Raw genomic sequence first — 17,239 nt, forward strand, 5'->3', positions numbered from 1 at the left:
GGAAAACTTAAAAAATTACAGTTGGCCTCCATAAGATAACACAATATATAGACATACAATTACAGGTTCAAGCGAAAAAAATGAGATTATCTAGTTTGAAAACAGGTTATGTCAAGTAAGGTCAGGCTAACGTAAATCGTCGCAGAGGAATCAAAGTAGTTGATATCCTGTTTTTAAATTCTGATATCCAGCTCTCAAATTGATGGTGAATTTGCATTTTCTAAAATTTTTGTCAATATTTATCACCCTGTTTCAAAGTCAATAATGGCCAAGATATGGCGGAAAGAAAATGAAAACTTATTACTAGGGCATTTTTTTTGACATGCCAAAAAAAGTCGAAATTAGGTCAAAATTATAGCGTTGAATTCAAAATCTCTTTTTACAACCTGCATTTTGTGTACCGGTATATCGTAGATTTTGCACTGTCGGGGAACTTATCATTCGACATTATACAGCTTTCCGATTTATTGGAACCTGATGTCTTGATTATAATGTGGGAACCCCAATAAATAAATATATATGTATGTACAATTGTACATAGCACATGTTTTTAAAAACTATGCGTAGTGTACAGAAATGACTCAATCGTATTAGCAGTTATGAAAGAACGTCAACCGAATATCGTATAAACCCGTTCGGATGCTTTAGTCTAGGAGTGTTCTCTGTGCACGTGTGCAGCCTTCGAGAGCGCAACTTATGAACCATCATTCCAGCGCCGGGCATATACATGAAGTTTCGGACAACATGCGACTCCCGTGCGCTGTATTCGTAGCCAAAATGATTGGCGTCGATAAAACCTAGAAACAAAGTAACCGCCGTATGCTGGCTAAAACGTTCGACATTTGATATCTCCACTGTCAAGTGGCCACCGCCGAATAGACCAGCGCCCGCAGCTTGAGCCGCACGTATCAAATAAGACCTGCCGGGGGAAATAATGAGCCCCTTTTCGAAGTGCGAATTTGGAATTGTGTACTGATCGTCCCTCGGAAGGAAATATTATTTTAGTTTCGTCTGGTGTGCACGCGATTCCAATATATCTGGAGCAATGACAATATTTACTGCTTTACCACAACCTTTGCAAAAAAATCTAGTGTCAGACCAACCTGTGACACCAAACCGACTTGAATGATACAGGGGTGGGCATTAAGGCTCTTCAAAAATGACCTTTTTTCTCAAATCGCACTGGCTATTTGATAAATTTGTTAGGTTACCTAATTTAAGCCTACACACAAAATTTGGTTCAATTCCAATCAGTAGCCGCATTGCTACAGGAGAAGAAAGTTTCTATTTATTATATAAAAATAAATAACAAAAAATTTGAAAATAATCTGTTCACCCTATGAAAGTGTTAGGCTGTCTATAGAAACGATGCTCACCAAATTTGGTTCAATTCCAACCAGTGGAAGCAGAGTTATTGCAGTCGAAAAATTTGGATTTGAATGAAATAGTATTTACGGTGACTGCACAGTCGGACTCGCTAGCAATCTTACGGCAGCGTGACGTGCAAGGATGCTGATCCGATCGATGGATTATCGGCATTATTGCATGTACTTAACAATAATAAACTGATGCTACCTTGGTAAATTTGAAATGAATTCAATCAATTCAGCAAGCGGCCGGCTGGCTACCATATACAAGTGACAGGTGATATTGAATGCTTGCGGGTCAGTAACGTTGTCAATTCTAACGCACTGTGACGTCAGGCCTTCGTGACGTCATCGATCCCGAATACCCAGGGAAAATTAGAGTTCAGCGCTTATGGCTGTCGATATATGAGAAAATTAGAATTTATAATAATTTAAAGATGAAATAGACAATGTGCGTCTAGAATGGCATAAAAACAACAACAAACAAAAGAAATGACACAGGCATGTAGTGAAAAGCACAGTTTCCTCACCCAAAAACGGCAAATGGTCTCGGTAAAACATCGGACCCTTGCCGTCAGTCACCACTTTCAAATCCATCATCCCTTCATACCCAATACGGTACATATTTTTGGCCCCGACGTCCCACATCACATACGCGGCGCTCCTCACATTATTCGAAGTCCAGTTCTGAATCTTGGTCACCTGAGTGTTACGCAATAGATTGCATTAGGTGCAGAGAAAATAGTTGGTGAAGTCGGCGGGTAAAACTGATTCTCGATTCCTTGAGATAGACTGAAGGCCTAAAGTTTGAATGTAGATAAAATAGCATTCTACCCACTTTGCATAAGAGAAATTTAATTACTGTAATCTAATGTAATCTAATTTGGAAAAACTGCAAATTTTTAGCCGTCCAACTCTGCTACTAAAACCATGACACCAGCAGAAGATAAAAACTCACCTTTCCCTTTTTACCATCACCACCGTCTTGATCATCCCACTGCCAGTCATACCCACGCATCACCCGTGCACCAGGATAGATACCGCGGGCTGCTATTTTCTTGCTTTTCTTCCGCGAATCGAGCAAAATTCTGTAAAATCGACGGGACCTCGTCAAAGACACTCACGTTGTCATCATGGAATAATATAATGTTATTGAAATAAACAGGAACATTTTCGGCTGACACTCGTCAGGGGTAATCGTCAGCAACTAGTAGAGAATTGGGAACAGCATTGTATATCAACTATCGTATCACAAAATATGCTCTCACTGGCATGGAGTTTCGAATACTAATCGAGGCGAAGAGATAGCTTTAAAAGCTAAATGTACAATTTCTAGATGGTGCACAAATTCCTTCCGTTGGCAAAAACCATAGGTTGGCGTGTCTAGGACAAAAGTAGTTATATTTGGTACTCAAGTAGCAGTAAAAGTAACAAACTAAATTTATACTCAATTACAAGTAAAAGCAGGGTTTCTGAGACTATGTCAAAAGTACTTCGTGCAGTAACAGAAAATGAAGGTTTTAAAAGTACTCAAGTAGATATTACGGTCAAGACCTCACTTGCTTTAAGTAGCCGATCCAAGCTGGCTGCTTTCAAATTTGAAGGGTTGGTGCATGAATAATGCAAAATGGCTAATGCCACTGCAAATTGGTTCAATTTTCAAAAATATATACAATTACCATGATACAGGGGCTATTTCAGCAAGTCGACAAAATTTCACTAGTATTTCACTCGAAGATTAGGCAAAATTACTTCCTATTTAAAAAAAAATAGTACCTAAAAAGTAAGCTGTAATGCCTGAAAAACTGTTACGGTTACAAGCAAAAGTGGAATTAAGTCAAAGTCGGTAAGTGTAAGCAGGTAAAAGCGGAAGCCTTTTGAATGGCTTGAAATTAAACCAGCACTGCGGGAATGAGCCGTTTTTATATTTTTGAACTTGAATCTTTAAATAGCACACCGACTCATGATATACTTTCACACGGTCTGTGCATATGCATACCGAATGCGTGATGTGGATATGCCGCTGGACAAGGTGCAGATATAGCATTGTGAGGTTTTCTCAGTCTTGCAACACCGCTTCATGCTATCCCGGAAATGTCGATCACCAACGTGGGCAGCCGCAGATACCAGTTTTACTGATCAGGACTTTGGTCTGACCCGTCCGGGGATTGAACCCACAACCTACCGATCAAGAAGCCGTACGCTCCATCATTACGCCATCTTGTCGGTTGCATGCGATGAAGCAGCTAAGCTACGATTCACAAAATGTCTGTACCTTAAACCGGGGTAACTTTGGACTTAGGGTAACTTTGGACCCCAAGCAGCGAAACATTCATATGGTTATTGATGGAAAAGGGTTGGTGCTCAAGTCCAAATTCTTTTTCATAAGGCAACAGTACTACAAGTAAAAGGTGGATTCATTTCACTACCAGATAAACTTGGCCCAACCTTGATAATTTAATGGCGGTGGTCAATTTCATCAAAATTGATGGCCATTGAAATTCTTACAACGAAACATAGATAGCATACGAGTCATAGATTCAAAACTTGGCAGCAGATATCTGGAAGTAGTCTTACATCTATAGCAAAAATCTCAACGGTCTCCCCCTTATATCAATATAAGAAAATGTGATGTCCAAAGTTACCCCACCATATCCTACAGAAACGGGGGACAGTGAAATATGTGATATTTAGAGCTCAACTATATTTGTTATGACATGCCTGATGGCTTTTTTGAATGGAATGAGAAGGTTAATAACTAAAGAGTTTGCCGAAATATTTAAAAAAATAAGTAGGCTATCAGCCGAGAGATTGTAAGCGGGTGGAAGCTACTTTAAAAACGTATCACATGCTCTTGAAGATGCGTCCGCTGAATATGACATAAATTACGACAAAATATATCCATCAGAGGACATAGGAAACTGCATATTTTAAACATCAGTAAAATATTTGAAATCAGCGATCAATCACGGTAACAAGCTTAATGTTTGCTGATGCCACCGTCATAAGCCTTCATAAACGACCTAATTTTTTCTTTCATTTTTTTAGGGGGGGGATTAGGTAAAGATCATGCAATAGGCGAGACGTAGACTATTTCGACTCATTTTTACCCACTGCTCTCATCAACTCTTACCGAACAAGCCTCATTTAAGAGGTTTGATAAACAATGTGGAGTAAAGACATACAAAAAACTACCTTGTCCAAAATTACCCTACATGCCGGGGTAACTTTGGACACGGATAATTTACAGAAATACGGTACTCATTTATGACCATGAAGATTTCAGATTAGTTAATTCTAATATTTGCTCCATACCCCAAGAAAAACACAAAACTTGCCACCCCTGCACTCTAGCATTTCCAAGATATAAAGCGTAATTGTGAAAAATAATATCGGACTTGCCTTTCATCATCAGGATAAACTATCCTGTAGAAGCGATGTCGCAGATGATGCTTATCGCCATGGTAACAGGCAGAGCACAAATCGTAGTTCGGGCACTCGGCACATCTCCACCTGATGCCGTAGATTGGCTGTAGTCGGCAAGTGTCACACATCGCGCCGTTGTGCTTGATACCTTAACGCACAAGAAAAGATGATATATGCGAACCCAAGTCAGTCAAGGGAAATGGAACCAGACTTGTACTTGTACAAACTACTGGAAATTCAAAATGTGCTACTAGAGCTATAACTAATGACTCTTCAAAACTAGCAACTACAACTGGAACTAACGATCTGTAGAAATCCGCCACTAATTGAAACACAACTAACTACCACAAGATTCAATTCCCCGTCCCAAAATGTTCTAAGAAACATTGGAGATAGCGATTTCAAAAGGACGGTATTTTCAATTTGAAATAGGCGAGGTTTCGACCCCTTGGCTGCGGCACTGTTAGTAGTGATGACTCTGAGCTAGCAATGGCTGAAAGAACATCACACAACACAACACGATTCACACCAATCGACAATACGTGCTTTGTAGTTGGTCGGCAACAAATTTTTCTTAATTGCGCAACTTCAACCAGAATTATTCACTTTTCAAATCTACAACTAGAGCTAGAATCACTCAAAAACCAGTAGTTAGCCTACTTGACCGCCAACGAACTAGATTGGGAGTTTGTATAGTATAAGTCTGAATGGACACATACAGCGAATATATGTAAACAGCAGTGTTGGGATCAAGTCACTACCTTTGAGTCATGAGTCATTTTGAGTCATTGCAAATTTTGACTCGAGTCAAGTCACTCGAATTTTGGAGGTGACTCGAGTCAAGTCAAGTCACGAGTCTAGTCACAATACAAGTATAGTTGTCTTTTCGAAGTGTACGTGGTACGATTAAGTCAGTGCGTTCACCCTAATTGAAGACTGAATATTGTATAGAATTAAATGCACATGCAAAAAAGCGTTGTGTAGCTCACGCATGCGTAGAATTGCTAAACTACATTAGTCTACGTCTATAATAGAGAATAGAATACGTAACCTCAGACAGTTGAAACGAATTGATATCATGCACGACACAATTACATAGGATACAGATGGGATACAATTTAAGCCTGTCACAATGGTTGACGAGTAATATAAACTATGTTCGAATTCAATTTACATCATACAAGAAGTTTGGTTAAAGTGAGCACCGGGCAGTAATAACCTCTGACCAGTCTATAGAACAGAGATGGATACTTTTCTATTATGTTGCTTTCCTACCAGTTACCGACAATGTACGCGGAAAGCTCCAATCACTTCGATTGTCACACCAGCGTATCGAGAACAATCAGAACATATGAAAGATATGGCAATTTTTATCGTCACCGACTTCTTGATGACTTGAAATTGACTCGTAAATTTTTATTGAATAGTAGATTCATATTGAAATGAAACCCGAATATTTTCGGCTGACACTCGTCAGGGGTAATCGTCAGCAACTAGTAGAGAATAAGAAAGAACATTGTATATCAACAATCGTATCACAAAATAGTTGCTGACGATTACCCCTGACGAGTGTCAGCCGAAAATATTTGGGTTTCATTTCAATATGAATATACTATTCAATTGTATACTGAAGTTCTGTACCTCCAAGAAATTCTTTACATTTTTATCCGAGTCACGAGTCAATCCGCATTTTTGAAAAGTCGAGTCAACTCAAGTCCAGTCAAGTAATACGTAAAAGGTGACTCGAGTCATCCCAACACTGGTAAACAGTAGCATTAATATTAACAGTAAATATTTACCTGCGGAAGCACTGTCTAAAATCCTCAAGTCATACTGATTCTTGCACCGATAATTGGCCGCCATTCCATTATCCCACACAATGATCACCTCGTCATCACCGTCAAAGCTCCTTACAGTTCCAGTATGGCCTTCACCCCCATCCTAGAGGAAGGAAAGAAGGATGAAGTTTATTTTTGCCCTATATGTTTTTTGCGACATATACACCGACTCATGATATACATGCACACAATCTGTGCATATGCATACCATGAGTGGATATGCCGCTGGACAAGGAAGGTGCAAATATAGCCTTGTAAGGCTTTCTAAAACTTGCACCAACCCTCCATTCTACCCTGGTAATGGATGAGCGCCAAGCGGGGAAGTCATGGATACCAGTGTTATTTATCAGGCCTTTGGTCTGACCTGGCCGGTGATCGAACCCACGACCTAGCGATCAAGAAGCCGTACACTTCACCATTACGCTATCTCCTCGATAGTAGAGGGATTTGCAATACCAAGGATTTAAGTCAAAGATTTAAAAGTGGTATGTTATTCTATTGAATACGATAGAACTTGTATTTAGCAGTGCTGCTATGCTCAAAGTACAGGTAGCACCATAGCTCTAAAATTTGATTTGCACAATTGATGCCACACATACACAAATGTATAGATTTGAAAGGTATCTTTGGCTGAGAAGGTAACAGTCCAAGTCCAATATATGGCTGATTTTGCAGACCCTTCAGACCAGACTACTGAATTTCCAAAAGCTATAAATGTATGAATGTATCTTACTTGGCGACCCCATTTCCAATCAGGTCCTCTGACAACTCTTGAGCCAATAGCTTCATACAGGTTTGACCCAGGACGCGTCGCATTATCGGTGAGAGAATTCATCGTTAAAGTAAGGTTATGCTAAGGGTAGCTTACTGCTTCATAACCGCCTAATATAAGCTACGATTCGGCGGTACCACCAAAGTACATTTGTTGACATCCGACAGAGAAAAATAACATATTGGATCAATATGCGCTATGCATCATTGATTTTGAATCAGCTGTGATTACAACCCCTGCACTCTGGTCTCCGCTCCGCAAAGAATCAGCACATACTGGCTTTATCAGTCACATACGATAGTTTTATCAACATACGTAGGGAAACGAGAAAAATATGAAGGATCGAGATTTTTCATTATAAAAGGACAGCAATCAGACAAGTTTTTACAGAAATAGAATCGGATCCGGACTTTCCAAAAAGTGATGCAGCGAATCGGATCACGAGTTTGGATTCTAACCGAACAAGAATCCAGCAAGCTTTACTCAAGAGGATCGAATCCTTAATCACATCTATGCCGGATTCGGATCAGGACAGGATTCTAAAGTTCTAGTGCATGAAAGTACTGATAGCTAACCTCCGCAGGTGATCTATAGTGTAACTGAGAGAGATGATATATTTTCCGCCTGCACCATCGCGATGCTTTCACGACAGAGTTGCGATACGGCCGTGACGTCATCTAGTCTGCGCCCCCGTTTTTGTTTTCCTGTCCATGATTGCTGAGCGCCTGGATACCAAGTCGGTGGTATGACCCGGCCGGGGATCGAACCTACGACCTACCGATCGAGAAGCTGGATGCATAACCATTACACTATCTCGCTCGTTGACTTTCCGTATGTTCACATCGATGTTTTGTATGAACTTGGACTCAGCTGGCTTCAGCATTTTGCACCACTATTTCGAAAATTATTTTAAGGATTCATAATTTTTAAAAAGTGTCCTCCTTTCCGGATTCCTAAATACGGAACCCTAAATAATAATGATCGACTGTCAGATTATATTTTCATTCGAACAAGACACACACAATGTTAACAATGCGATTTAATGAACAGGCGGGAATGCCGAACGACCATCGTTGCGGTTTCGTAAACTGGTATCCACCTTGACCTTAATTGTGCCCGATATAAAAGTTCTTTTTCGATGCAAAACTGTATTCCGCAGCTCTTTTTGCTCTTTTCATTCCTTGTGAGTGCGTTCTTGCTTCGGGTCTTTTTCTGGACTTTTTTGTCGCCGTAAGAACAGTAATGCGCAGGAATTGGAGCCAAGAATACAACACCTACGTCGCGGAATCGAACCCAGGTCGCTTCGGTACCAGGCGCGTAATCGTCACCACTACGCTAACTCCCCTCATTATTTCGACACGCCACAAGATTGTGACACAGTGAAATGATATAGGTGTTGAAACACTTCGAATAATCTTTAATCAGACGCGTCACTTTACCATCCACCTGTCTCGGTGTACCCGATAGCACGACCTGGCCATCGTTAGTGCTGTTATTACCAAATGAAAATAACACATTCCAATGTCATATCACTATGTAAATAGGCTATATATTAGGACAATGATCTCAAAACTTTTGGCATAGAAGTCGCGGGGGCTATAGTTTTTCTGTTGTTCATAAACAATTTCCAAAAGAATGTCGGCGAAACTGAAAAATCTGTTGCCGGACTACAGTGGGCTAAATCTTTACGAGATGCGAGAGGCGCGTTGAGGTTTGACCTGTAACAATATGCTTAGGTTACAGGCCTAGTATAACTAGCTAGGTTTCGTTGATTGATTGTATTCAACATAACCTAATGGTGATGTGGCGAGACAGTGTAGTGGTATAATACACATCTGCATGCAACACCTAATGGATTGCGGGTTCGAGTCCGACTCCAGAATTCCTACCCAAGTGTCGGAGGTTTATCTGGACTCCTCCTCGCCACCCCATCTGTGTAGGCGGCATCTTATAAATGCATCGAAGTGGGCCGTGCTACAAGTCAGCAGCAACGGAATGAAATGATGAAAACTGCTGATGACCATAGTAGTCGACAAACACCTTGAATACCTCAAACAGACAGTCTAATAGTGGTCCAAATCGGTAACATTTTATAACCAGGCTCGATCAAGACTCAAATACGAAAATCCATTACGACGACATAGCCTACAATGCTATCTAGTTCTTACCATTTCACTAATATTACCCTAAACGTGCGTATTTACCTAATATTTGTTTAGACTCGGAATTTTAGAGAGTGAAAATTTTATTTGTGGACATCCAATTTCCGGCCAATTTACAAATTGGCTAACAGCAATAAATATCCCAATATGAAATGAAATGAATTTATCTCCGTGTCCGCGGCACCTAGGTTCACTCCATTACCCCAGTAATTGTTACTGAAAGAATCCAATAGAATGCACGAGCACCTATAGCATTTTATCTGTCATTAATAGTATAACAACACATTGAAATTAACAAGGTTTATCCGGGTGTATAAACAGTTAACAATTTAAACTTTCATCCTTAAATATATTGACGAACTCTATCATTGCGTTTGTCAGTTTATCGTATTTTACTGCTCCGAATAAATTGGCAATGCCGTGCGCTGCAAACTCCATATTCCGGTACGTGACGTGAAGGCCAAGAGACTTCATGCGCTGGTAGAGAATCAGCTGCAGGTGAACAAATTATGTAAAATTCATGTACAATGCGGTATAGATTGATGCAAGACACGTTCGTGGCATAAGTATACTCAACTACGTAGCCTAGTAAGTAAATATGGACTACCACCATTGAAATCCGGGTCTGATCCGTACGTGCATGTATATTAGCTCAAGATAATTATGTGTTGGAAAAGCATGGCCGAAATTTATAGGAATCTTCAGAGACTGTTTTGATATAAAATATGTGTGAGGATTATCTTTATGTGAGAATTGCACATGAGTGAGTTAGCGACCAATTCAGCATAGATACCCACCCCGTCGTCACGTAGAACATCAAATTCGCTGGTCAATATATGAGTATCTGGAAGTAAACGAAGTAAGTCATCGGTCGCTGCCAGTGGAGAGAAGAAAGGATCCGCCGCGTTCTTTTGCAGAGCCTTTTTATAGAGTTCTAGCATTCTCTCGTCGGTCATAGTAGGATGGTAAGGCTCGAGTGCAGGCAAATTTCGTTTGTACCTAAAATTGGCAGAATTGCAAAGTGAGTTGGTCCTAGACTGGCACTTAGCACGGGAGTATAAGCAATACGCCCTGAGCAGGTGGGTTTGTGCTCGCTGAAATGCAAATAAATGGATCCTATAAGAACAGGTTATGGTAGGAAATAACCAGAGATGGCTGCGACGAAGTACTTTTACGGTGTACTCAAGTATGTTTTGCTTACTTGAACTACTGACTCAAGGGGGTTTGATTTTAGTCTACTTTAACTTCCACACTTTGGTTTTTAAAAACACTTCTGTGAAGTGTTTGCATTACTTTTTATGAAGAGCTTCTTGGAGGTACAGAGCTTCAATATACAATTGAATAGTATATTCATATTGAAATGAGCCCGAATATTTTCGGCTGACACTCGTCAGGGGTAATCGTCAGCAACTAGTAGAGAATTGGAAAGAACATTGTATATCAACAATCGTATCACAAAATATGACGTCACCAGCATGAAATTTCGTGAATGAGAGAGCGTTCAATGTACTATTTTTAGGTGGTACACGAACTCCTTTTGCTGACAGAGTTATGGTTGGTGTATTTTGATAAAAGTCGACTCCAAGGCACACAAATGGAATTGTGAACGGCCTCGCTCAACGATTCGAAATCGGTCGTCTCGATAATTATTCGCACAAATCGGATTATCTAACAGATGTTTGCCGATGGCAGAATTAATGGCCTTTGATCGGTCAGCATCAATCTTAAGCGGATGAGTTAAGGCTTAAGGGTGAGCTTTTCACTGAGCGTGATATTCGGGTTCATTTCAATATGAATATATTATTCAATTGTATACTTTTTATGAGTGAAATAAAAAGATCGGGAAACGTCCCCCGTATCGTTGTACCCGCGAAGAAAAAATTCAAGTTGAATAAATCCGCCGCCAAATATTATAATTGCGGCTGGTCCCTGGCTATGCCTACGCGTCGGAATGGATATTCTATTCATAAACATCTCGAATTTCGCGATCATGCTAATAAAATTTTTGGTTGGCCTTGTAAGTTCACAATAAATCATCTGGAAAATTCATTTTTCGTGATAATATAACTAATATCGACAGTTACCTCGCGGGCCACGGGTTGCCGACCTCTGTTTTAGACGTTCATCGTCGACTTACTACATTTAAGCCAGTTTGACACGTATTGGAAATCACTAATTCCGTTTGCAATTTAGTAGAATTTGTCGACGTTGTCACTGATCGCCATAGATAACATCGTTATAGTTAATTGTAGTGCTATGCGGTATATACGTAAAGAATAATGTAAAATCAATCACTCACTTATCAGGAATGATTTCCGAATTAATTTGGCCTGCATACCCATCCGATTGGAAACCTTGCATGTGCAGATTGTGAACCATTGGCGGAATCAGATCAGTGAAATTTTGTATTCTTGAACGCAAACGAAATATTCGTTACATTGTACGCATTCAGGCGGAACGTTTGTCGAGCTTACCCCATGTACAGCGCGACAACTCGTGCCACAATCTCCGGATTGAGAAGTGGTGCATCCGCGTTCTTGCGATAACTTGGCAACATGAAATTGCTAATTTGTAACAAGGGATAGATAAGCCCCATGTGGCAAGGTTCGATGGGAGCATCTGCATCTGTCGCCAGCACGAAACTCACTGCCACAGCCAAATTTCCTCCTACGGAAGATATACAACACAAAGAGTACCACATGTAGGCATAACAAACATACACGTGACTTAATGCAGAGGTGGACAACAAGACGATTCTCAGCTTTTCCAAATTAGACTAGAATTAGAATTACTTAATTCGCAAAGTCTTTAAAAATTCAAAAGAAATCCGACAAAAAGCAAGTTCAGTTACCATCAAACCATAGTTCAGTCTCACAAGCACAGAATGGCAAATGTTTGCACCAAGCTTGACTCGTTACGCACTCCATACATTTCCACCCCAGCATTTTCAGGAAAACCAGAAATTAGATTGGAATTAAAATTAGAGCATAGAAACATTCCACAAATTAGATTAAAATTACATTACCGGTATTCCCTCCAATTTGTCAAATATTTACAGGCAACTATAATTTTCTAGTTCTCCAAGTCTGCGTGAAAGTCATGTAAAGTAAGGTGATGTAATCTAATTGACACTTTTGCTATCCTTGAAATCCCAGTCCACTTATTTATTCAAAATTATCCACGGAGTTTACCCTTTCCAATATAGCGAAAAATGCAACTAGGCTTACCAGCGCTATCACCGACGAACAGAAGTTTGTCTTTGCTTACGCCAAATTTAGACGCTTTTTGAGCGAACGCCACTGTTGCGGCCACACAATCCTTTAACCCGGCAGGGTAGGGATGCTCTGGAGCCAAGCGATATCTAAATCAAGTTGCTATATTGTAATCTTCCTTACGATCAACTGCAGCGCTGTAGGGAACGGGTGTGCCTGTACATTGTACATTGTACAACCTGCGACACGTAGATAACAAATTAGCGACCATATGCTCGTAGGCTTGCAAATTTTGAATGGTGTGCTGGTCCGCAATATATAAGATCGAGAAAAGATCAAGTTGACTAAGATCAGGCCAAAAGACTTCAACATCGCTACAATAAGCATATGCTGACTTTGTTCATGAATAGTTTGAGCAAAATTAAATCACCAACCTTAACTAATTTCGCGATCCCCCGATTTTCCTTCAACAATTCAGGATTTGTATGTATCATCCTACATCGAATTTTATTGATAAATATGGTAATACCAATTCTTTATGATCTGGTGGTCCTTGCAAATGCCTTAAATACGGCCCGAAATATTTATATCTGACCTGTTTTCCAAAACTGATTGCACACCGCTGCTCTAGGATGCTAAGAGATGACGTGTTATTCTATCTCGATTACTGCTCATGAGTTATGAGCTATGCTGGCAGATCAATGAATACCACGAAGCATAACGTTTCATAAAGTGACTTATTCACGTAAAAGATGAGGTGATTGCTTAAGACACTTCGCGTTGATTACGATAATTAGTTTACTTAGTTATGTGGATTCTATTCGTTCTTCAGTTGCTCTTGTCTGTGCTTGGTAGTGCATGTCATATTCCCTTGTAGTTGATGGTAGTCAGGCAGATACGTCTATGCTTTCATCGAAATCTCATTATAATAAAAGAACATGGAAAAATACTTACTGAGGAAATATCACTTTCATGCCGGTGTACTTTGCCAGTGATCTTGCCAGAATCGAGTATAGTTCTGTTGAATACATTTTCCAAGGAATTACCTTCTTCATTATTCTGCATACACATGAAGTCAATGGGACTGATATTCGAGTTACCTACACTTCCAACCGTCCAGCCTCCACCATGGAAGTACATGATTGCGGGCGCGTTTTCCTCACTCTCAGATTCTGCTAAACTGCGATGATTGTAATTTGCAAATATAGCAAGAAATATTACGATTAAACCAGCCCCAACCTCTTGTCGGACTGAATATGGTTGTTGGAACTTCTCCAAATGTATGCCGTGAGACACTCACTCCTTCGTCACGAATTCCCATCGTGACATCCGTCTCCATTAGTCTCATGAAGCCCACGTAACTTCCTCCAAGACAATGACATATGTAGCTCTGAAAACGTGGAAAAACTCAGACAGAGCCGTTCAAGACCAAGAGAGTGCGCAATGTGCAGAGCAGAGTGCAGGCAGAAATAGAACCCGGCCGATATTGCATTTTTGAGCCGAGACCAATAATTAGCACCTTCACCGATAATCCCGATGTATTCAGCCGATGGCATTTAGCTTCAGGCGCATTCCCGAAACTTTGGAGCATTTATTCAAACAGCTTTACATACATTGCTATGCTCGGATATGAAATAAACTAGAAAGGCTGCAGCTGGATACTTGTAAGCAGATCGAGGTGGTCAGTAACAAAGTACTTCTACTACGAGTACTCCGAGTAGATTTTGCCTACTTGCAATATAATTGCTCAGGTGGTTATGATTTTAGACTACTTCAACATCTACTTGACAGTTTTCATTTTTAGGCAAAACTATAGGCCTAGAATACTAACTTTTTTACTTGGAAACTGGTATTTCTACTTGTACTGAGTATTACGAAATTATTGCTCTTTTACTCCAGTACCAACGACGACTACTCTGACCACTTCTGCCTGTAAGCTATAAGAAATAGATCGGTATTCCCAGCCCAGCAGTCGCAGATTATAGCTCTCTGACTACCTCCTACCATGTTGTGACCTCACGAAAATGTTCGATATGTTTTACCTCTCGTGGCTGATACCGATATTTCTTACAAAGTGTGACAACTGTGACATCGACCATACATTTTCGGCGAACAGATATAATCGGTCAGGCTCTAGCTAGTCAGTATGACTTACCACGTTTGTCACAAGTCTAAGAAGGATATAATATAGCTTCATATGGAATGGATAATCGCAAGCCTCCGGAAATTTTACGTAGCTGAGATAGCCAACCACCAATGTCAGGACGCCGAGGATAATTAGGCCTTTTGAAGCCATTGCGTTTGAGAGCGTCCCTGCGGAGTGATATCTATTGAAATTTGTTCGTTGAGTTAAACGTTATTTGTTCGCGTTTGGTAATAATATATGCTGAATGCGTGCTATTGAATTCGCACAGGATACACGTCTCGATTTTCGATAGTAACAACGGTATTTCGGGCTTAGCTGCACACACAGAACACACATAGCACAATTCACATTAGCGTTGTTGATTAAACGTTGTCCGACGAATAAGGTTAGTCTGATTAATCCAAGTACCAATTTTTGCACCAAAGTTTTAGCCACTATCAGTTTACTCAATTCGTTTTGGTTTTAGACACTAGTCATCCATCATAATAAATTTCTTTCCCTTTATATAGCCTACTCATCGTGAAATATGGCGTAGTGGTGTAAGTTCCAAGCATACATCACAGAGCCAATAGGTTTGAAGCTCGAGTTCGACTCCTGAATTGTTACTTAAGAGATCAACTGAATACAGTTGCAATAGCAAAATGTCTCGAAGTATGCGTTATCTCACACAAGTGATGCAATAACATAATCTATTCTGGTATACAACAGCAAACACCGACCAGCACGATTGTTGTACCTAACGCATTCACGACGAATCAGATATAGTACCAGCTGCCCACGGAGCTTATATTCCCAATATATCACTGTCATCACTGCATTCTATATGAAGCTGTAGAAAATTTTAGAACTTACCAAACTCAAACGAACCGCATTTGACCTGGCAGTCAAGCCGGCCTTTGCTGGAGAATCAATATTCCGTTAATAAGTGACGAATGATCAAATTGCTGATGAACGTCAAGAAATGCAAGTGCAACGGACCATTCCAGCTTGTAATATTTCATACGGTAGTCGCCATCATGCTCACGTCATTAGTTGATGGCTTCCATAACGCAACCAGCTCGTCCTGACATCCGCAGCAAAAATTATGGCATATCTAAAGCAAGGTCGAATGCGAAAAGATAGAAAATTTCGTTTAGCTTTAGAATTGACTCTTTCGCATCTACGCTTTTGTCACAGAAAGGAATAGGTCGTAGATACAGATACACGGTCGGTTTGTATTCGTCATTATAGAACGCTACCGATGCCGACCGATTCGATCTAAAAACGATGGCATCTTTGTCAAATTTGAGCAGACAGAAAAACAGGAAATGAGGCGTGACGACGTGTGACAACACGAGATGAACCGTACCGGGCTGCTAGCGTTACTGATGCGACCAGTATGCTACAGCAGTGGTTATCAATCTTTTTAACCTCGCGGATCGGCGAAACTTCAAAACAAATGTTTCGGACCGGTGAACCTACAGAAATAAAAATTACCCCTAAATTTAAGTACGAAAAATCTATGTGACTCAGATGTAATACTGAATATTTCATTTAATGATGCATTTTCATATGAGATATTTATACGTGGGACTATCGAAGTTTCTGCACGGCGAAGATCGCCAAGTCCTCTTCAAACCATACACTTGATTGTGATTGTTTGGTGTCCTTTAAAAAATGCGACTTTAATGGTTGCTATAGCCCTATTATACTGCCAAGTATCGCTTAACTGCACTGTTGGAATTTAACGAAGTCTGCTTAAAAGTATCCGTAGCATTCACATATAACTTGCCCGAAACGACTTTTTGGCTACTTTTAAACAGTCTCTTATAGCACTTGCACCATTGTGAAACACGCACAAAGTAGATTACGAACTCTCTATATACAAAAAATACGTTACCCACTTCTAAATTAATTTAAAATTTGATGCTCCGTTTTCTAAATAATGGAAAGCATCCAACTTCACGCATTTTGGAACTGGCAATTAATACAGTTGTTCTGGTCCTCTGACTTGAGCATAATTTAACTGCAGGCTTATGATAAACTGCAACGAAATGATATTGAAAATAACATCTTACATTATGTAGAAATTGGATATATTTTATATTATTTCTAACCGAATTCTGCAGGTGCATTTAAAGAAATAAGTGGACGTGTCTTGAAAATACGAGCCTTCGATTCTATATGAATGAGTGCTGAAAATCCATTTCCACAAAGATAGGTGGCAGTGTTGGGATGACTCGAGTCACCTTTTTCGTATGACTTGACTTGACTCGAGTCACTTGGCTAAAATGACTTGACTTGACTTGACTTGACTCGGCGTATCAGAAATGTGGA

General features: G+C 40.1%; 2 protein-coding genes across 7 annotated transcripts in view; both read right to left on the reverse strand.

Moving 5' to 3' along the window:
- The window catches only part of LOC145447975 (E3 ubiquitin-protein ligase MIB1-like), a 66,567-nt gene extending 58,976 nt beyond the window's left edge, over window positions 1–7,591 (reverse strand). For both annotated transcript variants that reach the window (XM_080326278.1, XM_080326277.1), the window contains exons 1-5: window positions 7,365–7,591; window positions 6,593–6,734; window positions 4,770–4,941; window positions 2,326–2,455; window positions 1,898–2,069 (exon numbers count right to left, since the gene is read on the reverse strand). In XM_080326278.1, the coding sequence (XP_080182404.1) occupies window positions 1,898–2,069; window positions 2,326–2,455; window positions 4,770–4,941; window positions 6,593–6,734; window positions 7,365–7,466 (718 nt within the window). In that variant the 5' untranslated portion in view covers window positions 7,467–7,591. The remainder of the gene's footprint in view (window positions 1–1,897; window positions 2,070–2,325; window positions 2,456–4,769; window positions 4,942–6,592; window positions 6,735–7,364) is intronic.
- Window positions 7,592–9,630: 2,039 nt separating this feature from the next.
- Window positions 9,631–16,167, reverse strand: LOC145447978 (arylacetamide deacetylase-like). Of its 5 annotated transcripts, none has more exons than XM_080326286.1 (10): window positions 15,776–16,167; window positions 14,933–15,090; window positions 14,017–14,167; window positions 13,878–13,952; window positions 13,732–13,795; window positions 12,793–12,926; window positions 12,040–12,232; window positions 11,865–11,975; window positions 10,363–10,564; window positions 9,631–10,057 (listed from the first exon to the last, which is right to left on the reverse strand). In XM_080326286.1, exons 2-10 carry the CDS (start codon window positions 15,071–15,073, stop codon window positions 9,887–9,889), a joined length of 1,242 nt encoding a protein of 413 aa, XP_080182412.1. In that variant the 5' UTR covers window positions 15,074–15,090; window positions 15,776–16,167; the 3' UTR covers window positions 9,631–9,886. The 5 variants fall into 5 exon arrangements, with proteins under 5 accessions (XP_080182412.1, XP_080182411.1, XP_080182410.1 ...); XM_080326285.1 differs by having other exon boundaries at window positions 14,933–15,104; XM_080326284.1 differs by lacking the exon at window positions 15,776–16,167 and adding an exon at window positions 15,660–15,775 and having other exon boundaries at window positions 13,878–13,949; window positions 14,933–15,104.
- Between the last annotated feature and the right edge of the window lie 1,072 nt (window positions 16,168–17,239).

Source organism: Botryllus schlosseri, chromosome 10 (assembly GCF_051294905.1).
Source record: "Botryllus schlosseri isolate E-star chromosome 10, Bs_hap1, whole genome shotgun sequence".
Classification (NCBI taxonomy): Eukaryota; Metazoa; Chordata; class Ascidiacea; order Stolidobranchia; family Styelidae; genus Botryllus; species Botryllus schlosseri.

Bases quoted from the DNA above. Each gene is read 5' to 3' on its own strand.
- LOC145447978 (XM_080326283.1), bottom strand. From the start codon at position 15,733: ATGACAGTGATATATTGGGAATATAAGCTCCGTGGGCAGCTGGTACTA. The intron at 12,233-12,792 runs GTAAGCCTAGTT...TATCTTCCGTAG, and splicing joins GTTCGTCGGTGATAGCGCTG to GAGGAAATTTGGCTGTGGCA. The intron at 11,976-12,039 runs GTAAGCTCGACA...TTTGCGTTCAAG, and splicing joins GTTGTCGCGCTGTACATGGG to AATACAAAATTTCACTGATC.